Source organism: Lipomyces chichibuensis, assembly GCF_038497645.1.
Source record: "Lipomyces chichibuensis strain CBS 12929 unplaced genomic scaffold V1513scaffold_1, whole genome shotgun sequence".
In the NCBI taxonomy this organism is placed as follows: Eukaryota; Fungi; Ascomycota; class Lipomycetes; order Lipomycetales; family Lipomycetaceae; genus Lipomyces; species Lipomyces chichibuensis.
Genome location: NW_027117453.1, coordinates 439,989 through 465,188, shown reverse-complemented (window position 1 = coordinate 465,188; position 25,200 = coordinate 439,989). Strand labels below are relative to the sequence as shown.

Sequence of the window (25,200 nt, the reverse complement as noted above, 5' to 3'; positions counted from 1 at the left end):
CAAAACAATGAAAATTCAGGAGACTACTCGCTGTGATGGAGCGCGAAATGGGTTCGCAGCTTCAGCGGGAACAGAGAACTGCCAAAATTCATGGGACCATCAGCTGAAATAATCCTTTTTGTCCACCAAGCCCAGGCCTGCAAGCGCTCGCCATGGTCATCGTATCGGAAGAAACAGCTACTCATCTTTTCTCCATAATAAGTTAATTTGTAGGCAAGTCCAGCAAATGTCTTCATCGTCCGATTTCCTGCTGGCAACGCCGCCCCTGCGTCCGTTCGACCTGCGCTTTCACTCCAGACTCGAGTCGCCAGCATATTCACTGCGCTCATCCTCGCCATCGCCGTCACTCGCGCAGTCCCGAATATCATCTATATCCATGGCATTCGACGATGCTTTCGACAATCTCCCCAGTGACGAAAAGCTGCCTTGGGAAGTTGTGCGGTGGACTAAACTGCGAAAGCTATCGAGCCAGGTGTATTCTGAGACTGGCAAGCGGCAATTTGGCGCCCCGACTTGCATTGCAGTGGCTGCGACTATTGCCGTTGGTACCGCGAAGGGCTTGATTCTGATATTCGATTATAACCAGAATCTATTGACTGCAATCGGCTCAAACACCAACCGTATGTCTAATCAATATCTTCGCGATATGGATAAAATGCTAACGAGAGGGATAGTCACGGAAGCCGGCGCAGTCACGGCTCTCGCATTCTCACACGATCATACATACGTCGCGAGTGGCCACGAGCACGGACACATTTACATCTGGCACATCAAACGACCTCTGGCACCGCGAGTACATATCCCACCATTTGACCCATTACGACCAGATCACCAGCGCCGCGAAGGTCATGTTGCGGAAGCAAAGGTTCTGCACATCGGATTTATGGGGAAGCGGCATAGCGTGATTGCCAGCGCGGACGATAAGGGCATGGCGTTTTATCATGTCAGTCTACAGAATCTTATGGGCAAGCAAGTCCAGTCCACTAGACTCGTCGGCCGATATCCGTCACTGGGATTTCGGAGCGAGACACAGACAAGACAGCGCAAGGCGACGTCCGTCCTTGCGTTTGCACCGATGCCACTTGGCAATTCGCCGCATCCTGTCGAAACAAGGGGACTAGTTGCGCTCATGACACCACATATTCTAGTCATCATTTCAACAAGTCCGACCCCGCAGACACAGTACAAAACCGGTCGACCAAAGACGATATCAGACACTATGGGGTTGAGCGGTTGTTTGGACTGGTTCCCCGCCATATCCGTGAAGCATGTAAAAGGAGCGCTGAACGGTACTACAAACGGAATACACAACTCAAACCCACGGCTGGCGTACTGCTGGTCCAATATGGTCACTGTCCTCGACGTCGCTCTTGGCGCACATGCGCAGGAGGGTAGCAGGGAGAGTAGTGCAAATACTCCAAACGCACCTGGCATGCACCATCTCGAGTTCACGCAAGCCAAGGAGTATGTTGCGGATGAAGCTATCGTGTCGTTGCGGTGGTTAAATTCTCAGGTGCGCATCGGATAAATACATAAGCATATGGAGGTCGCTAATTTCTCAGATCATTGTTCTCGTCACGGTAACACAACGACTTCTGATCCTTAATGAACACACCATGCGCGTGACGGACATTGTCGATCTCGTGCCTCGACAGATCATGCATCACGACTACTTTTCAAAGCAACTAAACGAACTAGTCATCAGCGGTGGCGCGGGCGGCGACCACTACGCGACGATCTCAGATGCGTTTTTCAATAGTTTCAGGACGTTCAAGGGACGGATATTTTTATTGGTGTGTAGCCCCGTTGATCAACTGGGATGGATCTTGATGCTAATAATTAGGGGTCGTATGAGTTTGTCGTCGGACACCTCTCTAGCTGGGCGGAACGTCTCATGTCGCTGATGGAGGCCGAAAAATTTGCTGGCGCGATCCGGCTCGCGACAAAGTACTACACTGGTGAGACAGATCAGGTCACAATAGGTCTTCCAGAAGACGAGAAAGTACGACACGATACAGTGTACGACAAATTAATCGATACAGTCCTAACCGCTCTCCGGTATGAATTGAGCGACAGCGGAAGTAGCACGCCGACGACGCCGACCGCGATCGCCGCGAACGATGAACAGCAGCAGATTGACACGGACGCGCAATATCGCCAAATTGCAGAACTCGCAGACGCAAGTTTCGAGGCGCTGTATGTCGCGGACGCGCTCGATGTCTTGTTCGACTCTGTGTACGAGTACTTTGAGAACGCGAATCTGCGCGGGATTTACTTCGAGACGCTCGAGCCGTATATCCTTGCAGAGAAAATCGTGTCGTTTCCACCGGCGATTGTGAAGGAACTGATAAACATTTATGCATCGCTCGCTCTCAACGAGCGGCTGGAGGAAATGGTTTGTCATTTAGACACGGCGACTTTGGACATTGACCAAGTTACGACACTGTGCCGCAACTACGAACTCTACGATGCGCTGATATATGTGTGGAACCAGGCTCTTGGCGACTATATTTCTCCGATGGCAGACTTTATGAAGTTGACCAGCCGATACTTCAAACTGACGTCGTCGGACTCGTCGACTGTGTCGAATACGGATGCGGCTGGCAAGGATGAGCACGAGAGTGCTGTAGAGAAGCTGAGAGTGGATATCTCGAAGGTATATGGGTATCTGTCGTACATCTTCACGAGCCGCGTCTATCCCACGGGTCAATACCTCGAAGATGACGATGCAGCAGGTGCCAAGGCGTCATTATACTACTTCTTGTTCCTGGGCACGACAGTCACCTGGCCGCGTGAGTATGGCACGGAGATCCTTGTGGACGCCGAATGCGACGGAAAGACCGGCGAGCAGTCATTTCCGTATCTCCGTCTGTTACTCAAATATGACGCGGCGGCATTCGTGGCGGCAATGAACGAAGCTTTTGAAGACACGTTTTTGAATGGCGCGCAAGACGACACGGCGTATGGCGAGGACGATGTGTATGATGACGCGAAGACGAAACGGCATGAGCTTCCGGATGACTTGATTTTTGGACGGGCAATGTCGAGGCAATACATTGTGAACATCTTACTAGAAATTCTGTCAGGTGCGGAGTTTAGTCCTAAGGAGACGATCTACCTGGACATGTTCATTGCGCGCAACGCGGCGAAGTATCCTCAGTTTATTTCGCTGTCGGAGTACTTGCTTCGACAAGTAATGCTGCGTCTGTGCGCACCTCCGTCGTCTGAGATAGCGGACGATTGCCAGCTGAGTGTCGAGTACCTGCTGTCCGCATACAAGCCCGAGGTGCTAGACGATCTTGTCAAAACGTTTGTGCAGGTTCGCTATTTCAGGGTACTCAAGTGGATATTTCGGACTGAGAAACAGTACGCACGGTTGGTTTCGGTGTATTTTGAGGACATGGACGCTGAGACTGGGGCGAGTGCGGCAACGACGTACGGATCCCGGGACGAGGTGTTTAAGACGGTCGAGGAATGTCTTGCAAACAATTCGGAGTTGTCGCCGGAACAAAGAACACAAGTTCGCGCTGCGCTGGCGGAGAATTTCAGGAACCTCGTGATCACGGATCCTGCGCGCGCGGCTGAAGTGGTCGAGAAGTACATGCCAGAGTTACATGCCGGGATTTACGACAAGCTGTCGGATCGTCAGGATTTGCAGTTCAAATACCTGCAGTCATTGTTTAAGAGAGAGCTCCATCGCGAAGGGGTGACGGTATTACCTCGCAAGCAGCGCGCAAAATGGAATACACAACAGGCGCGGGAAACATATATAACGCTCTTATGTGAATTTGAAAAAAGCAAAGTCATTAATTTCTTGAGGTATCTCCAGAAAGGCGACGTGCGGCTTAGTAAAGTCCTTTCTGCGCTGGAAAGCGCTGGGGTGATTGACGGCGAGATTTTCTTGCTAAGGTCGGAGGGCCAGTATGCTGAGGCAATACGGCGGTTGATTGCTCATCTCGGGTATTTGAAGGAGAAACTGCTCAAGCTGTATCCTGACTCTGTCTCTCGGGGCCGGACACGGAATCGAGGGAGGTGGGTGCATGTTGATGAGCGGAAGCTTGTGGAAGTTGAGCGTACTTTACAGCATTATGTTATTCTTGGCACGCGGCTATGCACTGAGCGGTCGAAAAAGATGGCCACGGCAACGATAACGGCGACGACGACGACGACGACGTCGACGACGAGTGGATCGTTGTCAGGTGCTGTCGCGACGAAGCTATCCGAGGCCGAGATGATATGGCTGGATTTGATCGACTCGATCGTGGCGCTAACTCGCGATGTGTCGAGTACGCTATTCCCAGACATCACAATATTTGAAAAGATGAGCCACTCGTCGTCGTACGACTCTCCGACAAAGACGATCCTGTTCCTGAGGCGGTTAGTGCAAGACGTTTTTTCTGCACTTTTAGCTGCGACGACGACGACGAAAGTCAGCGCAAACAACATCACGACGAGTGCAACAGGGGCCACTGCACCCGGCACCACAACGTCGTTCCTTCGAATTCTGGAAGCGTTCCTGGCGCGGACGGCGGCAGCGTCGCCGTCTGTCGTCGATCTGCGGAATGTGCTCGCGAACATTTTCGAGGCATACATTTACGAGCGGCAGTTGCTCACACTGACGAACCGGCTGTTGAACAAAGATTTGATGGTGCATGTGAGCAAAGTGTATGCGATTCGACAAGAGGGCTGGCGTGTTGGCGGGCAGAGTTGCGAGGTGTGTGGAAGGAAGGTGTGTGGACCCAACGCCCCTTTTGAGATTCTTAATGCGTGGGAGCGGAAACTTGTTGACGTTGAGCGACGGCGGAAGGTCAGGTTTCGGTCACAAGCGAAGAATGTTGAGCCCGAGGCGGACTATGAGGAGGACTTGGCGGATGAGGAGGAGCGCCGAGGCAGGACGGGACCGAGTTCTTCGACACTGACTAACGGCGGACGGCGTCGACAGCAACGGAGGATGAGTGCTTCTGCTAGCGAAGACGGCGGGGACGAAGAGGAGTCGGAACGGGTTGGCAGAAGCAAGGGCGCGGCTTATGACGAGCACGAACGGCAGCGGACTGTATTCCTTCGGCCGGGCGAGCACACCGGTGAGTCGGCAGCGACTGCGCTTGACAATGGTCCGGCGGATAGTGTGATGGAGATGCAGACGAATGGCAGGACTGGAGGGGAGGCGAGCGAGCTGGTTTCGCTGGTTATGTTCAAGTGCAAACATATTTACCACAAGCAGTGCTTGGAGAAGATTTTGGATTCTGGGCGAGGAACGATGTCGTTAGTGAATGACCGTGGGATCGGAGAGGGGTATAAATGCATTTTGTGTCAGTAGTCGGGAGTTTTTGTCTATTATATGTATTTCGTGTGTTATATGTATTCGTTGTAGCTTGTGCAGTATTCATGTCATATTGTCGAGATTGTAGTATATTGTTTATACAAGACCATTTATTTGTATATCCGAGAAACCAAAGCAACTCCAAAAAAGCGCAATTGTATAGCTGACCCAGGCGAGTGTAGTAATATTTATGTTTATATGATGTTGTCTAATAGATCAGGTGTGGTGTCTACTTCTTGCGACCGAAAAGGCCTCTCTTTTTCTCTTTGTCTTTCTTGGGGCGAGATAATTCGGAATCATAGGTCTCGCCCGAGTTTCCAAGCTGGATGGTGTGGCGTGGAGCGGAAGAGACTGAGGATGTGGCGACGACAGACGGAGAAGCGTAGTGGTCTGCGCCGACGTGGTCGTAGGTGTCGTCACCGTACGGGGCGGCATTGTAAGTTGGCTGATAGCGTCTGCCTTGCCAAGGTAGGCGTTCGCGGAATATTTGTTCTTTGACTGGTGAGGCGTTAATGTGAGGCCAATGAGGAAGGTATGTAAGAAAAATAATGGAACGTACGATGCTTGTCGCCAGTCGCAGCATATTCGAAGCTGCGAATAGTGTCCAAGGGCCGTTCATTCCGGCTCCGGGTGGGATTCGATTTGTCCGGGTCGTCGATGACATTGCCAAACATGTCGCGCATATGCATTTCGGGCGAGACTGAAGAATGCTCGCCAAGGTGAGCGGCAGAGACCTCGTAGGGCTGTTCCTCGCGCATGGCGGTCAGGATCGGGTCGGCGATATTGGCAGTGCGCTGTTTCATTCTTTCGCGCTCCTCGGGCGTGATTTTGGCGGAGAGAGAGTTGAGGCGGGCGCGGCGGTTTTCCTTACCGGAGGCGGAGGCGGAGGATCCGCTGGTTGATGAGCGGCGGAGAAAGGAGGGCATTGATCAATTGAGGTTGTTTTAGAGTCGAAAGTGTGCAATGGAGAATGAAATATAAATATCAGATGGTGACTATCCGATAAATGGAAAAAGAGGATGTCGTGAATGGATAGAAAGAATATGATGCGGCAAATGATTTGAATATATTCCGAGTAGTCAGCTCGTCAGTCATACATTTGGTTGGAATGGAGGCGGCATTTTTGGCAGCGAGACGCGAAAAACCACTTAGACAACCGGATTGGGGCAGGTGCATTTCCAAACGCGCATTCAGCGATGAGACTAGGCTGTATATGGACTAGTACGAACTCTGTTTGGCCTGGACTGTGGAGAAAGAACACGAGCCAAAGCCGCGCGTCCCGTGGGGACCCAGGGAAGAATGTGTATATATATAGACTTGGTACATAATTATATATACTATAAGACATTATATATTATGAAATACATCTGATGAAGCCATTAGCGGCGGGACCACAAAAAGATTTGTAAATTCCCCGGGATTTTTCCTTCCGGTGTATTTTTAGACGGGGGAGTCGGCGCCGCAGCGTTTCCGCTCATCTCGTCCAACTATTTTAATAATATTAATTCCCGCGATGTACGTAATATCCGCAGGACCAGAATATACGCATAGAATCTCCCCTAATCCATATTTCAGGGGATGCGCCATACTTTGTATTCGAAGGTTTTTGTCCCTTCGATTAATCAAGTTCATCATCATCATCATCATCATCATCATCAACGAAATGGGCCGTCGCAGCTGCAGATATATGGAGCTCAGAAACTCGAATGGTGTATCAGAAGTGCGTCGCTGTTTTGCTCCGTCCCCTACACACACTTACCACCAATTTTTTAATGTACGTGATATGCACTTTTGACATACCACTCTGGCCACCACAGTAGCCGCAGTATAGCTCCAGGTATGCCCTAAATGCATGCTGTTTACCACAAAAATGCCAGGAACAGGGACGTACGCGGCCTGAGTGCTGTGGAGAACTAAACATCCATGAGGTCAAACGATGTTTAACGAAAATAAAGGCACGAAAGCGGCGTAGGCGCATTTTGAGCTTCAACCAGCCACCAGTAAAAAAAAGTTAGCTGCGGTCGCTCCTTGTTCAATTAAGTCACCCCCAATATTTACACTAAGTGAGATGGCCCATTTTGGAAGCCAACCAACCATGCATCAGTAGTAATAGTAAAAAGAATTACGCTCGCAGTGCGCGACGCAAAACAAAATATCGTATTTAAATTCGTGTATTCTCTCATTAAGGTCATTTGTACCTTAAAAAAGCGTTGCGGCGGCCTGTTCGTCATAGGGTTATAATCCCACACCCCTCTCTGGTCGCTCGCTTCTCTGATGCTAAACTCTCACTCGCAATTTCGTCCATCCTCTCTATAATCTTGCACCATTTTCCTCCCCTGCAGCAAGTATCTACTCGCGCAATCATTACAAATGGCATCGTTGCCTCCGGGGGCACCAGGACAGGGGACCGGACAACCTGATGCCTCGTCAGTATTGGACAATCTTGAGCGCACCAGTGGCCAGCACCACCACCCTTCCAACTTCTCTGCAGATTTAGATCGACCCACCAGCTCAGGATTCCAACCAGTAACCCTGCCACTACGACCCTCGTCAGCTGTGAATGCGAGAAATACAGATCCATTCATGCACGTACTCACTTCTTCTCCAGCCAAGAATGAGAACAACAGCGCAATGCCTCTGCCACCGCTCACCACACCGCCGAACCCCCTTTCACCCAGCAACGTGTCTAGTCTCGCTCGTCCGGTTTTGTCGCCGCAGACCGCGACGCGGACAACGGCTGCGTCCACACTCGAGCCTCGCCGCAATAGACGGAGAGGATTCAGCTTGCGTACGCAATTGTTTAACAGACAGCTCGAACAGGCTGTCCAGTCCCCGATCGAGATGATAGAAAATCCCAGTAATCCTGCACCGGCATATAGTCACGTCGCCCCAGAATACTACGGTAGCCCGAATCAGAGCGCGATCAATCTCGCGGAAGTGTCCGACGTCGATGAATTGGGCGACGACGGACAAAAGCTCTATCAACCTTATGTTACGCAACTGTCAGAAGGCACGCTACATCAGAGCCACATTCGGCTGCCGAATTACTCGTCCTGGGCATCTTCGCGGCTATTTCGGTCTGGATTCCGAGGAAAAATTGATAATGCGTACAGGAAAACGCGCGATTTTGTCCTGCGCATTAACCGACTCCCACCGTCAAAAGGCGGACGCTGTGTGCCTCTGGATCTTAGGCGAAGCGCGGCCGCTGGCTTGATTGATGAGCGGACGGAGAAACCGTATGTCTCGAACACCATCGAGTCCGCCATTTATAACCGGTACAACGCCATCCCGTTGTTGCTCTTTGCGCAGTTCTCGAAATTGGCGAACGTGTATGACCACTGTTTTACAATACAAGCACGCGTCTCGCTAATTATTGTTTAGGTATTTTTTGGTCGTTTCAACCCTGCAAATGGTGCCGAATTTCTCTACGACCGGTACTTACAACTCATTCATCACATTCATGTTCTTCACGGCAATATCGATGGCACGAGAAGGGTTCGATGACTGGCAGCGTCACCGACAAGATGCTTCAGAAAATAACAAGGACGCCGTCGTGGCCGAAGTCGACTGCGACTTAGACGGGGAACCAACAGTACATTGGCGCACCAGGCCATGGAAGGACATCAATGTCGGCGACGTCGTCAAGCTGTCCAGAAACGACTGGGTCCCGTCGGATTTACTCCTCCTCCACGCCGATGGCATGGGTGATCTCGCGTACGTCGAAACCGCCGCATTGGACGGCGAGACGAATTTAAAGAGCAAGGTTGCTCTGCAGACTCTGGCGGACATGTGTGGCACCGACGAACTCCTGGTTTCGAGCGAGACGCGCGCGGATTTTGTGGTTGAGGATCCCAACACGGACTTATACAATTTTGAAGGCAACGTCACGATCAACGGAACAAAATATTCGTTGTCAAATGACAACGTGCTCTACCGCGGCTCGATTTTGCGCAACACCCCCAGCGCAATCGGACTTGTGATTTTCACGGGCCAGGAGACAAAAATCCGCTTGAACGCGACCCAGGCGCCGCGCGTGAAGGCACCGCGATTACAAGGCAGAATCAACCACATCATCGTCTTCATGGTCCTGTTTGTCATCTTCATCGCAGCGTTCTGCACCATTATGGAGCTTGTCTGGGTTTCCGAGAATTGGCCTTGGTATTTGCCGTACTCGAACATTCCGCTGATTCAATTGATTATGAGCTTTGTGATCATGTTCAACACGCTCATTCCGCTCTCACTCTACGTCTCCATGGAGATCGTTAAGATTGGCCAGCGAATCATGTTGACTTGGGATGTTGATATGTACCACGAGCCGACAGACATTCCTTGCGAGGCGCACACATCCTCGATCAACGAGGAGTTGGGCCAAATTTCGTATGTGTTTTCCGACAAGACCGGCACACTGACCGATAACGTCATGGTGTTCCGCAAGATCTCCGTCGCGGGACACGCATGGCTCCACGATCTGGACGTGCAACAAGAATATTTCCGAGAAGAGCTCAAAAAACTGCGACAACATGAATCCAAGGCTCACGACGCGCACGGCAAAATGCCCGCGCGACCATCCAGCGCCATCGTCCGGACTTCGAACGTCACGTTGGAGAGCATGACATCGGCTACTGCTCACCCTCACGGCCTTTTCCGGACAACGAGTCTAAACAGTTCGTCCGTGCCAATGCCTAAGGCGTTCAAGCGCGCTGCGACAATGGAAGCCGCGTTCGAGACGAGCTCTCTGAGACACCAGCGCAGTTTCTCCAGTATCCGGACGGGAAACAGTAATGGGCCGCACTGGCACTCGACCGCGTATGGGCCGCAGTTTGTAACTCCCGCGCCTGAAAATAGCGAGAGTATGCATTTGACAAGGTCCACGGTTGAGCTGCTGCAGTATCTCCAGCTTAAACCCGATTCGCTGTTTTCCGTCCGCGCAAAGTTCTTTCTGCTTGCGATGGCGCTCTGTCATACGTGTATTCCTGAAAGGACCGATGAAATCAACGCGGAAGCTGGGTCTGTTACGGGCGACGACGACGTGGAGGAGGAGGAGGATGACGACGACGACAGCAAAATCAACTACCAGGCCTCCTCGCCCGACGAACTCGCACTCGTACGCGCCGCACGAGATCTCGGCTTCGTCGTTGTGGACAGACAGTTCAAAAGCGTCACAGTGCGGACGTATCCCAACGGCTTTGACTCGGACGCGACTGTCGAGACATACGACATCCTCGAAACGATTGACTTCTCGTCCGCACGAAAACGAATGTCAATTGTCGTGCGGTTTCCCGACGGCCGTATATGTTTGCTCTGCAAAGGTGCCGACACAGTAGTTTTCGAGCGACTGCACTCCGCGAAGTTGGCGCAGTCAAAGAAAGCCGAAGTCCAGCGCCGTGTGACGTTGCGCAAGAATTTGGAAGCATCTCGCGCCATCGCGGTGCGGGATAGCATGTCGATCGAGCGTACTGGGTCACATCACCATGGCGGTACGAATAGTGGGACCAACTCAGCCCGGCAGAGTTTCTCGGTCGCACGCACAAGTTTGAGTCGTCCGAGCTTGAATTTGCGGAAGAAGGAAACTTTGGGACACTTGGATGACTTTCTCAAATCTGCGCAGGCACGGGAAGCTGGTGCGGACGTAATGAACACGCGGAGGCCGTCCGTCGATGTTGAGATACCTTCGTCTGCTGGGCCGGCCGGACGGTCCTCGTTTGCGCTTGGTGAGGATTCTGTGGCCGCAAATTCGAGTAGTAATCCTGCGCTTGCCGTCTTGGAGAGCATGGTCGATGAGACGGTGCCGTTGGACACCGCGGCCGTGTTTGAACGGACTATGAGCCATATTGATGAATTCGCTACTGAGGGCCTGCGAACACTGGTATATGCGCATAGATTCATGTCAGAGGATGAGTATAAAGGCTGGATGAAGATATACAGCGACGCCGTCACCAGTCTTGAGAACCGAACAGAGAAGATCGAGGCTGCTGGGGAGCTCGTCGAGATTAATTTAGAGCTGACGGGCGCGACCGCGATCGAAGATAAACTCCAGAACGGTGTGCCGGAAGCGGTCGACAAGTTGCGTCGGGCAGGGATCAAGCTGTGGATGCTCACAGGTGACAAGCGCGAGACGGCGATTTCGATCGGACACTCGTGCAGACTTATCCATGATTTCTCGACGGTGCTGATTTTGCGTGACGATGATCCGGAAATGACAAGTAAGATGGCAGCCGCCATGCTCGAATTGGACGAGGGCGCTGTTGCCCACTGCGTCGTTGTCGTCGATGGCGGCACGTTGGCGTATATCGAGAAGGACATGACCATCATGACCTTGTTCATAGAATTGGGGGTCAAGGCGGACTCGGTCATTTGCTGCCGCGCCAGTCCTTCACAGAAAGCGCTCCTTGTTTCCGCCGTCCGATCCAAAGTCAAGAACGCGGTGACACTGGCGATCGGCGACGGTGCGAACGATATCGCTATGATTCAGGCTGCGGATGTCGGTATTGGTATCGCCGGTAAAGAAGGCCTTCAAGCGTCCCGGTCGTCTGATTTCTCGATTGCACAGTTCAGATTCTTGCTGAAGTTGTTACTTGTCCATGGAAGATGGAATTATGTGGTATGTGTTCCGTTCCAAGTTGTGATATGGACAACGGTAACTAATTTTGTAGCGTCTGAGTAAATACGTGCTCGCTACTTTCTACAAAGAGTTCTTTTTCTATCTTACGCAGGCCATATACCAGCGCTTGACGATGTATTCGGGCACCAGTTTATACGAATCCATCTCGCTGACAATGTACAACACACTCTTCACGTCGCTGCCAGTCCTGTGCCTCGGCATCTTCCTTCAGGATCTGAGTCCCGAGACTTTGATCGCCGTTCCGGAACTATACTCGACCAGCCGTTTCAACAAACACTTCAACCTCCGCATCTTCGTTGGCTGGATGTTCGTCGCGAGTTCGCAGGCTGTCCTCGTCACGTTCACGATGTCCTTCGTCTACGCGATCATGTGGCCCCGCGACAACGGTCTCTATCCGATGGGCACCCTTAATTTCGCCGCCATCATCGTCGCCATCGCAACTAAGCTCAACTTTGTCGAAATGCATAATCGGAGTTATCTCAATTTCGGTTCAATTACTATCAGTATTTCCGGATGGTTCTTGTGGACTTTCTTCCTGACAAATATCTACCCAGAGAAAGTGTCACTCTACGTCGTAAAGGATACATTGGTCGAGACATTCGGCCCAGACCTGACGTGGTGGGGGACATTCTTTGTATGCTGCGGTGTGCCGGTGGTGTTTGACCTTATCCTGGTGTCGGTCCGCGCGGGTCTGTTCCCGTCCGATACAGACGTGTTCCAGCAAATCGAACAGGACCCCGACCTGCGCGACCGGCTCGAGAAGGAGGCACAAATGGAACTGGCGAACAGTTGGGCCAACGACAAACGTCGGCAAAAACGGCTACAGAAAAGTGCGGAGCGAGAAGCTGCGCTACAAAAGGGTGATGAGGCGGAGGAACAGGAGATTCTAGAATTACTCCTTAGTCGAAATAGTTCAGTGCCGGAACAAATTGTCGTCAGCCACTGGCCAGAGATTTCGTAGAGACGAAAAAAAGACGTAGTGTTGCTAGTGAACGCAGTGCGGATTCCAATAATGCATTTGGTGGTGGAAACGTTATCGGTGGTCGTGTGCGGTTTCGCACCGAAGCATGATTTTTTTTTGTTTTTCTGTTTCATTTTTGTTGCTACTTGCTAATGGGTGGGTTTGGATTAGATTTGATGTGTTTTCTTACATAGCATTGTTTTAGTATTAACGTGATATGTTTTCCGTGTTTGCTGGTTTGTATTCTAAATTTTTGCGGCATAGATGTATGGTTTTGGCATTCCTATGAGACTTTATACTATGACGTCGATTAAAAGATTGTAAATGTGGGATATACTTTTTGGCATATATATGATATAGATGTGCATCCTCCTGGTTTTAAGTCCAATTTTATAGTATACTGCAAGCTTGCTGTCGGCTTGTTCCGTACCTGACAATGCACTCAAATGCTACTTTGTGTTTTCGCGGAATATTTGGTATAAAGTATTGCCAGGCACAGGGTCCAGGAACAGCCTTTATCGTTTTGGTTGTGGCGCTTCCGCATTACACTCCGAGCTTGCTCAACCCTATATTGGCTTCCGAATCGCCAGCTACTATTCCCGCAAGTATTCAGACTCTGGATTCTGGCTGACAGAATCTGCCGTGCCGGTCTGAGGGAACAATTTGAACAGGCATCATTCGGATACCGTACACTCAAGGCACAATGAGTCTCGAGAAGAGACAGTGGTATTGGTGAGCAAGTTGTGACATATATCTACTAATTTAGAATGGCGACGACTAACGATAAATTTTTTTTTTCCGGAAGGTCCTCTAGTTCGACTTCGTGGGAGATCAAATGGGGGTAAGTAACGGCTCTAGTAATTATTTAACTTTATGAAATTGGAATATTTACAAGAACTAGGGTGTTGGGTGCTATTCTTATAGGTGTGATGCTAACTATTGCGTTTGCATATGCTCACGCCCGGTACCGTTTATCCAAGGGATTGGAGCCACTGCATTATCATGCTGTACGTGTATTCCATTTATCACGCTTATAATTGCGAATTTAGTCGATTTATGACACCGGGATAGTGGCTTGTTCAGAACCGGATGGATCTCATGCGACGGCAACGAGATGCGTTCATCGGTAACCAGACATATCGAGAGCAGTATACGACGTACCCTGCATACCCCATGAACACATTTTATACCAATCACACAGATTTGGCGCCTCCGGTATGTGATTTTCTTCGCATCCCTCGTTACGACGGTCGCAATAGTTTGAAAAACTAACACACTCTCAGCCCCCTGCGTACGATCCAAGATATCCGGGGCCGCCCCAATACATTCCTCCGCCAGATACAAAGATAGACGGCGCGTCGCCGGCGCCAACGTCGCCAGATACGGCGTCAGGCAGTACTCCGCCGGTGGGCCAGACGGAGAATCCGTATCTATCGGGAATTGGGCAACAAAATCCGGCTGCGAATGCGTCTGCGGGTACAGCGTATCGATATGGCCTATAGAGTATAGATCCAAATATGAATGAGAAATAATGACGCCGCGAATTTTTAGCTTTAAGTTTAGATTTTGTCTGTGATATTGTATGGGACTTTTTTTGTATTTGGGTAGATATTCGTTGGCGGAGTTTTCAGGGACACATGGAAATGGTCAACAATAGAAACTTTTTTGGAACGTTGTACAATATGGATCTTGAGAAAATTATACAGATGCCGATAATATCACCACTACGTGAGTACAAAATTAGTCCAAATCCATGGCGTCCTCGTCATCCTCTCTATCTCTTAAATGGAGATCCTTGTCATTAGCATCATTCGGCTCTCGCTCGTCGTCGCCCCAGTTATCCTCGTAGATCATACTATCATAATCCTCGGCATTGATCCCCTTCTTGCGATTGTCTGATTTACGTTGCTCGACGTGCCGTGCAATGGACTCCGCAATAATCTCTTCTTTCGGTTTATAGAGTACCATACCCCTCTCCTGCTCATGAAGCGAAATCATGGCCGGAATAGTCGAATGCGCAGCCTCGTCACGACGACGTAGTAATGAGTAAGGCAGGTCCATGAGCTTTCGCTCCAAGTCAGGAACAAACACTATCTTATCCTGCGACTCCATTTCCTCCTCTTCTTCATCGGATGTAGAATCGAGCGACGAAATGAAGATCGTGTGTGCATTGCTGGTGTCCATACGCCCCTCGTCGTCATCATCATCCTCAGCGCGAGCCGGCTTCGAGCGGTCCCAGTAGTCATAATGTAATATTTCCTCGTGCCTTTTCTTCCTTGGCACCGGCGACGCTGCTTCACTTCCGGGCTCTATAAACGTATAGATTAGCATCATATGTTACCAAACATAGTAATAGCCACTACGTACCTAGGGACAACCGCGTAAACGAGTCAACAAGCCGTCTCTTCGCCCGTGTTCTTGTCGCGCTGCATTCAGAATCATGGGCCGGTCGAGACCGCTTCAAATGCGGTGACTGCATCCTGGAGCCAAGATCGCTCGGCTCGCCAGAAGACACTGCCGAGCGGGAATAATTATAGAATCTCAAAAGTTGCGGCTCGTAAGATATCGCTGCTGCCGACATGTGGTAGGTCGCACCGTGGAATTCTCATTCTTCCACTGGTCCCGCAAATTCCCGACAAAAAAAAACTATGTGTACAGAAATACCCCGCTCAAAACCTATTAAAAATAAATCCCAGCAGTTAGCGGTGTATTTGTAAGATAATGCGCAAGTATTCACAAACACACATTGGGCAGCGAACCGCGTAGAACGCGCCGCGAAGCTTGGAGAAAAACCCATGACTACCCTAACCCTCGAAAGATGCATATCTTAGCCGCAGGCGAGCCACACAATGGAAGGCGGGTCACCCCTGAAGTCTTTGGCCGGGGCTAATCCTTGGTTGGGCAAGATGTAAACAAACACAGAACCGCTTTAATTTTGCTTCCGGTCGCATTGCTAGTTGGTCCTGCGCTCGACAAGTCCACTGCCCATTTACGTCTGCGCCTTCTTTACACAGCAAGAATTGCCACTGCTTTTTATTGGATGTAGTTAATTATACTACGATCGCGAGAGTTTCTTGAACGTCGATTTGGTATGAATTCCTCAACGCAGCAGCAGCCAAAGCAGACCTACGGTCGTCAGGCGCACAGGTCGCGCCATTGGCAGGGGCTTACCGAAACTGAATTATGGGCTCGAACTAGTCCTGTGAAGAAGATTACCAGTATCATTCCGATAAAATTTTCACCCAAGTCGAGCAATTCTACAGCTGATGCGGCGGTGGATAACAGTGCCAGCCCATTCAACAGAGATAGCACCAGCACAGAGCTTAGTAGAATCACATTATCCGCATCCCCGACTAAGTACAAGAAGGGACTCAGTGAGAAGACGTATTTTCAGGAGGAAAAGGAGAATGGTATACAAGTCCAACGAATGCCAGCGTTATCAAAGATAAAGACAACGTTGTCTGCAAAGGTCGAGTCTCCTCGTCGTCCACTACTGGGCAAGAGTGTAAACCGGTCAACCCCAGTTGCAGGTAATTCTCTACCATCAGATACAGATAGTAAACAAATGGGGCTAGAGCCTCTATTTTTTGAGCTACCGGAGGTGACCATCGATTTCTCAGACTTATCGGCGTGCTTCGATATTATATCGCAAACAGTCCCAGTCGATCAAGTTGTACCAGATCTGGCGCCTTCTTCCTCTTGTGCATCTGTCCCTCCGATCTCCCTTGACGAAGAATTCGACAATTTGGCCGCATCGACCACCCTCTCAGGCATGCCGGCCTCCCCTACACCAATTTCATCACGTTCCCGAGCCGACGCTGTCCAGAACAACCCCGTGTCGAAGATTGTATCGCCGATTGCTATTCCGAAACGAGAAAGCTCATTGCAGCATTTGAATTCAATTTTGTCTTCTCCTCTACTGGCGGAGGAACCGGCTTACTCTAAGAGTAGTCCCTCTCCCCATATGGAAGTCAAGGAGCTTCCAAGAAGCTCGCTTACTCCGGCTTCCTCGCCAAATAATATTTCTCCTATACCTAATGGGGCACCACTACAGTCGACGCCTCTGCGTGAGGTTACAAATATATCAGATTTGAAACCCGTAGTTGAAGCACCGACATCTGATCTGGACGACCTGCTGAAGTGCTGCACATCAAGAGAAGTCCAGAATTTCTCTAAATTCATTGGATCATTTAAAGATTCTTGGAGTTTGCAGAAGCTTGGTGAAGCCTCCTATAGTGAAGTCTATTCAGCTGTTCACAACGAGTCCGGAGCATCCAATGTCTTGAAAATCATGCCGTTCGGCAAGGCTGATGCTGAGATTGAGCAGGCTTCAGTACGCGACATTGTAAACGAGTTAAAGATATCCAAAACATTGATGGAATACGATGGTTTTGTCAAACTAATTGATGCGCACGTTGTTAAGGGCAAGTATTCGGATATTCTCCTACTATTGTGGGATGAATTTGATGAAGCAAATGGATCTGAGAATAGCCGTCCAGGTAAATACGACTTCGAATGCATTATATGTTTGGCTATAACCAATACTAATGAAACTTTAGACATTTATGAAGACGACCAGTACTACTGCATTATCATTCTCAACAACGCCGGCACTGACATGGAACATTTCGAGATAAAGTCATGGAGAGAAGCAGCGGCGATATTCTGGACAGTCGCACGGTCGATATCGAACGCCGAAATGTTTGTCGACTTTGAGCACCGCGACCTGCACTGGGGAAATATCGTTCTACACCGCCCAGAAGACGTGAAGGATATGATGGCGAATTTGTCTTTAGGCGATGAAGGCAGCGTTAACGTTAGGGCCACTATTATTGATTACACACTCTCGAGGGCAAAATGCAATGGCGAGCTAGTTTATACAGGACTGGATGATCCAGCTATATATACCGGAAAAGGTACGCGTGACTCTAGAATGATACGCACCTAGGCTATTGCTAACTATACGCAGGCGATTACCAATTTGACATATATCGCTTCGCTAGAAAATTGTTCAACCCATTAGATGATTTCGCAAGTGATGAACCAGCAATCGCCGACATAGAACGCAAGCCAACCGGACGACGGTCAAAACCCCTGCCGCCAGCGACGAGGAAGTACAACTGGTCTCAATATTGTCCCAAAACAAACGTTTTATGGCTTCATTACCTTGCGGAAAGATTGATGAATCACAAGCAGCTGACTGTCCCCCGATTTGGGCGCCAGAATGGTCGAAATGCGTCTGCGCACGAATCAATGTCTCAGTTAGAAATTGATGCATATCGGTCACTGGAGGCAGTCTTCAAACTGATTGATCCACGAAAGAAGAGATACTCAAGCAAAAAAGGCCCTGCAAAGGAAATACTGAGTGCTCAGGATTTGATAAATTGGAGTCACGATGAGGGTATTGAGTATCATTAGAATTTAGACGAATGTATTTATATTAGTATTAACTGTGAAATGCGACACGACGGATAATTGTATTATATTTGTATATCTGGGCGAAGGGAAGGATTACCAGGAACTTGCCATGTCTTCTAATTGTTGCTTGCTAAATATTCATCTTTTTAATCCTGCGATTCCACTCACAATTTATACAATTTTCTCAATTAGGTTCTAGGAGAGACAAACCATCTTTTTCTCGTTACGCGCGTAGACGTTTCATTTTCGGTCGTGGCGGCTTCTTGCCGCCAACCTGTTTGACCATACGAGCCATGGTGCGTTGCTGCGAAAGCACCTCCTCTACTTCCCGCACCGTCGTGCCGCTGCCTTTGGCGACACGTGTCAGTCGAGTTGGCTCTGACACAAAAACCTTTCCATCGCTATCAAGCTCTACTCGTCTCATTAGCATCGTTCGTGTTGGCAAATATTTCCAAAAGCATTACCTTTCTCCGTCATTGAATCCATAATATACATCATTCTCTTCAACCGCTTGCCACTCTCTTCCTCACCAACCTCGCCCATCAATTGACTCATACCTGGAATCATACCAGCCATCTTCGATAACGGTCCCATTTTCATAATATTGCTCATTTGATCTCTCAAATCTCTAATCGTGAAGATACCTTGCTCAATATGTTTCATCGTCTCCTTCTGATCCAAGTTCATGTGCTTAACATGGTCCACGAGGCCCCTTATGTCGCCCATACCCAAAAGCTTCGAAATAAATTGTGTTGGAGTAAAGGGTTCCAAATCATGAATATGTTCGCCAGTACCGACGAATACAATGGGAGTTCTCGTCGCCGCGACAGCAGATATGGCGCCACCACCTTTTGCGTGGCCGTCCATTTTCGTCAGAATGATAGCACCAAAATCGGACGATTCCTTAAACGCTTTACTTTGTGATTCTGCGGCTTGACCGATTGACGCATCGAGAACCATGATGGTTTGATCTGGTTTTACGGCCTGGGATATTTGTACCATCTCGGCAAATAGCTCTTGCTCTTGTCTATGCCGGCCGGATGTGTCGACAATGATAATGTCAAATTTCTCTGACTTGAATCGCGCAACACCAGCCGCCGCAACGGCAACTGGATCAGTCTCCGTATATGAACCATAGTACGGCACCTTGGCTTTCGTAGCATTCTGCTTCAACTGGTCGAACGCACCAGCACGAAACGTATCCGCGCAGACCAATCCGACTTTAAATCCTCGTCGCTGATACCAGAGCGCAAGCTTAGTACAGGAGGTCGTCTTGCCAGATCCTTGTAGACCGACAAACATAATAACGTTGCTTCGACCCTTCTTTGGCTTGAAAACCGGAGCATCCCCATTTTCCGGCTGACAGTCAACTAAAGCACAGAGTTCATCAAAAACAGTCTTCTGGACTATTCGTCGCCTATTGACACCTGGTGCCTGATCCTTTAGATTGATTTTCTTCTTTATATTGGCACGCAGCGTTGACACGAGCTTAACATTAACGTCAGACTCCAAGAGTGCCATGCAAATTTCTTTAACCATCGAGTCAAGAGCCTGACAACCTATCAATACCACTGTTTCCATAGGGATTGTGCAAACAATGCACTCACCTTTTCATCCACGACGTTCGACCGAGTCAAATCCGTCATGGCGGCGTTGATACGCCGACCAAGGTCTGCTAAAACCATTGCGACGTGTCGATTCCAAATATATCGTTAAAATATCCGTATGCGTTGCAAATAGGAAATTAGTTCTTGACACTAAAGCATACAGCGCTGCACTTTAGAGCAGTTCAATTCAATGAGCCCATCGGATGGTCACTGTTCGCGAATTTCTGCGGATAACTACTAAAGTATATTCTAGGTCATCCTTTGGCTAGAACCCATCAAAACCCTAACCATAATAATTTAGCGAAGGTACTGCATCTAATGTTAAAAGAACCGTTATATTGTGACCTTTAAATTATGTCATGGCTATTTTGCAAGCTAGTACTCCTAGTCCTCTTAATTAATATATTTTTCCCCGCTTAATTTTGTATTTATTACGTCGTGTTTATGTACACGCGTCGGTAGTAACAAATTGGTTGGCGGGTACCTGAACGCTCGAGCCTCTGTTGGCATTCATCAACGAGATGACATCTCTGTCCGGAACTTGCCCTACGCGTTAGGTCCAAACGACAACAACAAACTGTCTCTATGTGATTTGGTCGGTGATTGATAATGCTTGCACTACGGTCGTTGCGAACTAGTTCTTACCAACCACTTTCAAAGTGGACGTTGACTACGAATGCGACGCCCTGTTGGAAGCAGTTGTTTATATCCCCGACTGGCGCGATCCTGCGTGCTAGTCGCACTTATGCATCACAAGAGCAAATAGATCGATATACGAGAAATACTGGCAGCTTACGATCCAAGTTTAAACGCTCAGGGTTACAATCCTATCGAGAGGTCGTTGGACCGGAGGGAGAGGTGGCCCGAGTGATCGACGATCCAAGAGGCATCATTCAACGATCCGACCATGTCACTCCTGTATTGGAGAACCCGGAGATCGTTATTAGAAGAGAAATCGAGATTATTGGACTCGCAGTGGTGAGTACCTGGAATTACCACTTATACAGTTTTTGAATCACAGTGAGAATAGCTAACGTGCAAATCGGGTAGGGTTATGAACAAGGCAACAGATATGTGAGCTAGGCCACTGATACAGTGGTAGAACTTAATTAACTTTTTTTTTTGGCTGTAGACTCTTATGAGTCGTGATAGGGTACTTTTTGGAAGTATGGAAGAGGTAGATCAAGGTAGAGATAGATATTCTTATTGGTCACCCTCGGGACAACGATGCTGACCGGGTGATCTTCAAGGTTTCTTGTCGTTTATCACACGGCAATTGTATAGACTCCATCGACCATTCACCGTGAGAGCATATGATGTCTTTGGTAATCATATATTGACGGTATGGCATCGCATTGACTATTGTGGTTGTAGACTAATCATGATCTAATGCAGCTACGTCGGAGATTTTCTTGGATCAATTCAAGGTTGCAAGTATTCCTTCCACGACACGAGGACGGCGAAGAAGTGCTTATCGGCGAGTCGCACCAACGGTGGCATCCATGGCGCCGTCAATATAACTTATTTCTCAGGTTAGTTGCAAGAAGTGCACCAGTTAGGCAAGATGATGAGATTTTAACATTTGACTTAATAGGGACGGGTAATTATCACTTTTCATGTTGAACTGCGCCTCAATTTTGCGTCACTATGTTGGCAATGCTAATGTTGCACAACAGGGAAGAATCGTTTAACCAGTTTGCTAAAATTGATGCACCTTTCCTAGCGTATCGATTTGACCTGTTAAATGAACCAGGCAGATTGTTAGGAATAGTGTGGCGCCAATGGATGGGAATAGGCACAGAAGTCTTTACGGATGTTGGTGAGTATGTTCTTTCAATGGATTCTGCGTCCACTGCGGAGTCCGTTGCAGACGAAAAGGTTCAAGGAATGACCTTGGATGAAAGAGCTGTCATGCTCGCAACATCTATCAGTATCGACTTTGATTATTTCTCTCGACATAGCGGCCGGTATGTTAGCGATCTCTTGGAAGTACGAATCATGCTAATTCACAATTTGGTGTATACAGAGGTGGAATCATCGAACCGTAATACATTTAACCACAATGCACATCAGACACAGTCTATCATTATCTAGTGTTATATGTACAATAGATCTTGCAAATCTCTATTAATTTCACTCTCAAGCTTTAGTATACTGATTCACCTGCGAGCATATGCTAACGGACTACGTTGCTGATTCATTATGTCAACCACTCCACCAAGTACATCTCCAGCGATAAATGACACTCTTAGGTCCCCGTTCACTAGAAGTTCATGCTCTCCTCTTACGGGCCCAACGTTGATTATTCCAATTCTCTTGCCATTTGTCTTATTCTGTTTTATTAGCCGAAACGCGGAATAAGTTTGAAGTGAACTGGCGACGACCAAAATCTTGTCTGCCATCTTCATTTTTTGCTCTGCAACTTCCTTAACATGGTCATTAACGGACTCACCAAAGAAGACAACATCGGGCTTAAGGACGCCCACGTCTTTGACCTTTCGCTTCGAATGTGGAACTGTAATGTCTATATTCTCTTCTGACCAAGCACCATTTGAAGTCGATTTTGCTATTCCGTTGGATGCGCATGAGGGACAAGTAGGATAATTGAACTGGTCGTAACTGATTCGCGCAGGAAGTTCAAGATCACCGTCCGGATTCAGCCTGAACGACTTTATCGGATCCCTTGTCCGTTGCTCTGATAGGCGATCTAGTTCTTGTTGCAGTAAATCTGCCCAACTTGGATTCAGCCTTGCTAATTCTAACTGCAACTCTGATCGGTCATAATGAGTGCCGCATGTAAGACAAACCGCAGAGGACAGAGTGCCATGGATCTCCGTAACATCTTTAACGTAAGCCGAGTGTAGTGAATCGACGTCTGAGGATTGATTAGCAACCGGCTACAACCGCAGTCCAGTTAACGTTTGTAAGCCTACTTTGAGTAACCAAACTCCTCAGCCACCCTCCATTAATCAAATCGCCCACATATTTGTGTACGCGATTCGGTTTTGCCAGACGGACAGCCTCCCATCCCAAGAAACTCCGAGCCCAATAGCGCTTACGAATCGTATGGTGGTCGACAAATTCGGTGTAGAATATAGGCCGGTGATTCTGGTTGAGAGTATATATCCCCGACGGACCACGATAGTCTGGGATACCTGATTCGACAGAGACGCCTGCGCCGGTGATCAGAGCAGTCGTACCGGTTGCCGGGTCGAGGAACTCTGCTGCCGCTGATATCGCCGCACCAAGAGTTGTAGCTTTTGGAGGCAGCACAAGCGGCGGCATTGCGATTTTCAGGTTATATGGTACCCGTAGCATGTTTCCCGGTATATGATATTGGTAAGTTCTCTATAGGTCATCCATTTTGGTCACACGTATAAGAGTGGCATGGAATCGGGTAACTGAGTCGGGATGTCGAGTAAGTTTCAGATTTTAGTACTGTGCTTAGGAGCAGGGTGAAATACATTCCGCAGCCAGCAACTCTTCCATTTGAAGACGGCATTAACTCGCTACCTTCAGCAGGTTCCTTTTTTTGCATAACCCTATCTGCTATCTTGACTTTCTTTCACTACTTATTTGGCGCATTGAAAACATAGAATAGCCAATCTGAGCTACATTACTCAAGAAAGTATCTCCGTCCGGTTAACAGAATCAACACCACGTTCAGCTAATGAAGCCATACACTTAGATTTAATATCGTACATCCATAACTGTAAATAAGTACAAGCGTCTCCAATGATTACTTTCTGCTTCTCTCTATTGTCCCTTCTTCTGGCAACCAAAATGTCTGTGCACGGATGTTAGACTCTCAAAAGGAATATCTTTATAATATCTAGAGAATACACACCAATTCTTTGTCAGCAGATGCTAGCATTAAACTTCGAGGATTGAAGGCGAGATTCGTGGCCGCTGTCTTGGATTCTAGTGCGATTACCGGGCGCTGAGCTCCATCCCGTACTGGCGACTGAATATCCCATATATATATCTTTTTGTCGTCAGACCCTGAATCATGTTAGCTGCCAGCAGAAGCTATAACATAAGACGGAGTACATACCAGAAAGCACAAATCTTCCGTCCGGCGAGAAACAGACATCACCAGATGACATGTGTTGCCGCTCGCCAGTCATAGCCTGATAGGCATGGCCCGTGAATCTCATGAGAACATCACCAGAAAATGCATCAAGTAGATAATGAGCTGGCCCTCTCGTCCCAACAAGCATATTTTTTCCATCATTAGAGAACTCTATCTTTGTCCATGGCACGGGCTGATTGGACCCTCGAAGTGCATCAATTTTAAAAATTGCAAACGGTTCGCTATCATAATTTCGTAAATCATAGAGTAATATCTCCGCAGTCTGCTCGCAGCCGACTCCAAACACTACGCCTGCTGGATCGAAAGCCACAAACGCCGGAGCTGGAATTGTAAGGAGACCCTGAGCATTTGCAGATCGTAGGTCCCACAGTCTGACCGAGTTGTCAAGAGAAGAAGAAATAAACTGGTCATCACTTGGAGACATCTCCAATCCGACGACTTTCTTTTTATGACCTTTGAAATAACGAATATAATGATTGTCGTGCAATGAGAGGTACCGTATAGTGTCTGATCCAGAGTCAATAGTGGTTCCCAATTCATCAGCTATATAGAGCAATAGCTTACCATTATCTTTAGTTGATGCATACACACAATCTGTCGAATTATGTGTGAACCGCGCTAAGTGGGCACCATACTTCTTGCTATATAGTGTTTTACTGTGCCTAAACCAACCGGGTCAATTAACAACGTATGTGAGAGTATGGAAGATTACTCCATCTACGTACTTGCCTGATTTAACGTCATATAGCTGTAAGCTCTCGTCTTCACCGCATGTTAGTAGTTGTGCACCCGCGTCGTCAAAATCAAAGGATGTGATTCTCGTTCCTTCCTTATGATTTCGAAATGTTTTAGAAGGCTGAAAGCTGCAAACTATCTCTCTGGATGGTGCTGCTGCGGCCATGTTCAAAACTTAGGCAAGAACCCAAATATGTCTCGCGGTTTAAATAATTTTCGGCGAATTAATCACTTCGTGGTTGATTTGGTTGAAGCTACATTTGTGAACCCAGCGTATTAAGGATCGCGATTCTTTGGCACGAGTTGGCGACGGTTATGCAGGGGCTTCATGTGACATGCGAATTATTATTGAGCGAACGAACATATTATCGACTGGTTCTGGATGGACAATATACAAGAAACGAGTAATCTAATATTTACTATTTTATTACCTTTTGAAGATAC

At 48.5% G+C, this 25,200-nt stretch overlaps 10 protein-coding genes across 10 annotated transcripts; 5 read left to right on the top strand and 5 right to left on the bottom strand.

The window, feature by feature from the left end:
* Window positions 1–80: 80 nt before the first annotated feature.
* Window positions 81–5,546, top strand: V1513DRAFT_392778 (Golgi CORVET complex core vacuolar protein 8-domain-containing protein). The gene is made up of 4 exons (XM_066895298.1): window positions 81–620; window positions 675–1,513; window positions 1,563–1,793; window positions 1,844–5,546. The coding sequence occupies exons 1-4, from the start codon at window positions 227–229 to the stop codon at window positions 5,315–5,317; spliced, it is 4,938 nt and encodes a 1,645-aa protein (XP_066756535.1). The 5' UTR covers window positions 81–226; the 3' UTR covers window positions 5,318–5,546.
* Window positions 5,341–6,494, bottom strand: V1513DRAFT_435186 (uncharacterized protein). The gene is made up of 2 exons (XM_066896574.1): window positions 5,880–6,494; window positions 5,341–5,818 (listed from the first exon to the last, which is right to left on the bottom strand). The coding sequence occupies exons 1-2, from the start codon at window positions 6,244–6,246 to the stop codon at window positions 5,550–5,552; spliced, it is 636 nt and encodes a 211-aa protein (XP_066756534.1). The 5' UTR covers window positions 6,247–6,494; the 3' UTR covers window positions 5,341–5,549.
* Window positions 6,495–7,543: 1,049 nt separating this feature from the next.
* Window positions 7,544–13,288, top strand: V1513DRAFT_435181 (uncharacterized protein). Its single transcript, XM_066896573.1, has 3 exons — window positions 7,544–8,649; window positions 8,702–11,921; window positions 11,974–13,288. The coding sequence occupies exons 1-3, from the start codon at window positions 7,691–7,693 to the stop codon at window positions 12,901–12,903; spliced, it is 5,109 nt and encodes a 1,702-aa protein (XP_066756533.1). The 5' UTR covers window positions 7,544–7,690; the 3' UTR covers window positions 12,904–13,288.
* Window positions 13,289–13,298: 10 nt separating this feature from the next.
* Window positions 13,299–14,612, top strand: V1513DRAFT_435180 (uncharacterized protein). Its single transcript, XM_066896572.1, has 5 exons — window positions 13,299–13,635; window positions 13,709–13,744; window positions 13,805–13,910; window positions 13,975–14,118; window positions 14,187–14,612. Exons 1-5 carry the CDS (start codon window positions 13,607–13,609, stop codon window positions 14,403–14,405), a joined length of 534 nt encoding a protein of 177 aa, XP_066756532.1. The 5' UTR covers window positions 13,299–13,606; the 3' UTR covers window positions 14,406–14,612.
* Window positions 14,550–15,652, bottom strand: V1513DRAFT_461500 (uncharacterized protein). Its single transcript, XM_066899896.1, has 2 exons — window positions 15,271–15,652; window positions 14,550–15,212 (listed from the first exon to the last, which is right to left on the bottom strand). The coding sequence occupies exons 1-2, from the start codon at window positions 15,482–15,484 to the stop codon at window positions 14,644–14,646; spliced, it is 783 nt and encodes a 260-aa protein (XP_066756531.1). The 5' UTR covers window positions 15,485–15,652; the 3' UTR covers window positions 14,550–14,643.
* A 154-nt stretch (window positions 15,653–15,806) lies between these two features.
* On the top strand, window positions 15,807–18,489 carry V1513DRAFT_476651 (uncharacterized protein). The gene is made up of 3 exons (XM_066900215.1): window positions 15,807–17,402; window positions 17,463–17,819; window positions 17,873–18,489. The coding sequence occupies exons 1-3, from the start codon at window positions 15,995–15,997 to the stop codon at window positions 18,319–18,321; spliced, it is 2,214 nt and encodes a 737-aa protein (XP_066756530.1). The 5' UTR covers window positions 15,807–15,994; the 3' UTR covers window positions 18,322–18,489.
* On the bottom strand, window positions 18,293–20,153 carry V1513DRAFT_461498 (SRP54-type protein). Its single transcript, XM_066899895.1, has 3 exons — window positions 19,929–20,153; window positions 18,786–19,872; window positions 18,293–18,732 (listed from the first exon to the last, which is right to left on the bottom strand). The coding sequence occupies exons 1-3, from the start codon at window positions 20,004–20,006 to the stop codon at window positions 18,545–18,547; spliced, it is 1,353 nt and encodes a 450-aa protein (XP_066756529.1). The 5' UTR covers window positions 20,007–20,153; the 3' UTR covers window positions 18,293–18,544.
* A 67-nt stretch (window positions 20,154–20,220) lies between these two features.
* On the top strand, window positions 20,221–22,395 carry V1513DRAFT_7523 (Scramblase-domain-containing protein). The gene is made up of 8 exons (XM_066900602.1): window positions 20,221–20,906; window positions 20,979–21,002; window positions 21,061–21,115; window positions 21,179–21,270; window positions 21,324–21,460; window positions 21,523–21,528; window positions 21,605–21,895; window positions 21,955–22,395. Exons 1-8 carry the CDS (start codon window positions 20,538–20,540, stop codon window positions 21,974–21,976), a joined length of 996 nt encoding a protein of 331 aa, XP_066756528.1. The 5' UTR covers window positions 20,221–20,537; the 3' UTR covers window positions 21,977–22,395.
* Window positions 21,861–23,403, bottom strand: V1513DRAFT_435166 (DHS-like NAD/FAD-binding domain-containing protein). The gene is made up of 2 exons (XM_066896571.1): window positions 22,862–23,403; window positions 21,861–22,803 (listed from the first exon to the last, which is right to left on the bottom strand). The coding sequence occupies exons 1-2, from the start codon at window positions 23,244–23,246 to the stop codon at window positions 22,088–22,090; spliced, it is 1,101 nt and encodes a 366-aa protein (XP_066756527.1). The 5' UTR covers window positions 23,247–23,403; the 3' UTR covers window positions 21,861–22,087.
* A 12-nt stretch (window positions 23,404–23,415) lies between these two features.
* V1513DRAFT_435162 (WD40-repeat-containing domain protein) lies at window positions 23,416–24,995 on the bottom strand. Its single transcript, XM_066896570.1, has 4 exons — window positions 24,747–24,995; window positions 24,586–24,683; window positions 23,983–24,528; window positions 23,416–23,930 (listed from the first exon to the last, which is right to left on the bottom strand). Exons 1-4 carry the CDS (start codon window positions 24,920–24,922, stop codon window positions 23,761–23,763), a joined length of 990 nt encoding a protein of 329 aa, XP_066756526.1. The 5' UTR covers window positions 24,923–24,995; the 3' UTR covers window positions 23,416–23,760.
* Between the last annotated feature and the right edge of the window lie 205 nt (window positions 24,996–25,200).

Coding starts and splice junctions, on each gene's coding strand:
- V1513DRAFT_392778 (XM_066895298.1), top strand. CDS start 227: ATGTCTTCATCGTCCGATTTCCTGCTGGCAACGCCGCCCCTGCGTCCG. Junction 1,514..1,562: donor TGCGGTGGTTAAATTCTCAG/GTGCGCATCGGA, acceptor CTAATTTCTCAG/ATCATTGTTCTCGTCACGGT. Junction 1,794..1,843: donor AGGGACGGATATTTTTATTG/GTGTGTAGCCCC, acceptor GCTAATAATTAG/GGGTCGTATGAGTTTGTCGT.
- V1513DRAFT_435186 (XM_066896574.1), bottom strand. CDS start 6,246: ATGCCCTCCTTTCTCCGCCGCTCATCAACCAGCGGATCCTCCGCCTCC. Junction 5,819..5,879: donor TGCGACTGGCGACAAGCATC/GTACGTTCCATT, acceptor ACGCCTCACCAG/TCAAAGAACAAATATTCCGC.
- V1513DRAFT_435181 (XM_066896573.1), top strand. CDS start 7,691: ATGGCATCGTTGCCTCCGGGGGCACCAGGACAGGGGACCGGACAACCT. Junction 8,650..8,701: donor TTCTCGAAATTGGCGAACGT/GTATGACCACTG, acceptor ATTATTGTTTAG/GTATTTTTTGGTCGTTTCAA. Junction 11,922..11,973: donor ATGGAAGATGGAATTATGTG/GTATGTGTTCCG, acceptor CTAATTTTGTAG/CGTCTGAGTAAATACGTGCT.
- V1513DRAFT_435180 (XM_066896572.1), top strand. CDS start 13,607: ATGAGTCTCGAGAAGAGACAGTGGTATTG. Junction 13,636..13,708: donor GAGAAGAGACAGTGGTATTG/GTGAGCAAGTTG, acceptor TTTTTCCGGAAG/GTCCTCTAGTTCGACTTCGT. Junction 13,911..13,974: donor AGCCACTGCATTATCATGCT/GTACGTGTATTC, acceptor ACACCGGGATAG/TGGCTTGTTCAGAACCGGAT.
- V1513DRAFT_461500 (XM_066899896.1), bottom strand. CDS start 15,484: ATGTCGGCAGCAGCGATATCTTACGAGCCGCAACTTTTGAGATTCTAT. Junction 15,213..15,270: donor GTTTACGCGGTTGTCCCTAG/GTACGTAGTGGC, acceptor ATACGTTTATAG/AGCCCGGAAGTGAAGCAGCG.
- V1513DRAFT_476651 (XM_066900215.1), top strand. CDS start 15,995: ATGAATTCCTCAACGCAGCAGCAGCCAAAGCAGACCTACGGTCGTCAG. Junction 17,403..17,462: donor ATCTGAGAATAGCCGTCCAG/GTAAATACGACT, acceptor ATGAAACTTTAG/ACATTTATGAAGACGACCAG. Junction 17,820..17,872: donor AGCTATATATACCGGAAAAG/GTACGCGTGACT, acceptor AACTATACGCAG/GCGATTACCAATTTGACATA.
- V1513DRAFT_461498 (XM_066899895.1), bottom strand. CDS start 20,006: ATGGTTTTAGCAGACCTTGGTCGGCGTATCAACGCCGCCATGACGGAT. Junction 19,873..19,928: donor CGAACGTCGTGGATGAAAAG/GTGAGTGCATTG, acceptor ATAGGTTGTCAG/GCTCTTGACTCGATGGTTAA. Junction 18,733..18,785: donor GGATTCAATGACGGAGAAAG/GTAATGCTTTTG, acceptor TGAGACGAGTAG/AGCTTGATAGCGATGGAAAG.
- V1513DRAFT_7523 (XM_066900602.1), top strand. CDS start 20,538: ATGCTTGCACTACGGTCGTTGCGAACTAGTTCTTACCAACCACTTTCA. Junction 20,907..20,978: donor AGATTATTGGACTCGCAGTG/GTGAGTACCTGG, acceptor CAAATCGGGTAG/GGTTATGAACAAGGCAACAG. Junction 21,271..21,323: donor TTGGTAATCATATATTGACG/GTATGGCATCGC, acceptor GATCTAATGCAG/CTACGTCGGAGATTTTCTTG.
- V1513DRAFT_435166 (XM_066896571.1), bottom strand. CDS start 23,246: ATGCTACGGGTACCATATAACCTGAAAATCGCAATGCCGCCGCTTGTG. Junction 22,804..22,861: donor GAGGAGTTTGGTTACTCAAA/GTAGGCTTACAA, acceptor ATCAATCCTCAG/ACGTCGATTCACTACACTCG.
- V1513DRAFT_435162 (XM_066896570.1), bottom strand. CDS start 24,922: ATGGCCGCAGCAGCACCATCCAGAGAGATAGTTTGCAGCTTTCAGCCT. Junction 24,529..24,585: donor TGCATCAACTAAAGATAATG/GTAAGCTATTGC, acceptor ACTCTGGATCAG/ACACTATACGGTACCTCTCA. Junction 23,931..23,982: donor CGGAAGATTTGTGCTTTCTG/GTATGTACTCCG, acceptor AACATGATTCAG/GGTCTGACGACAAAAAGATA.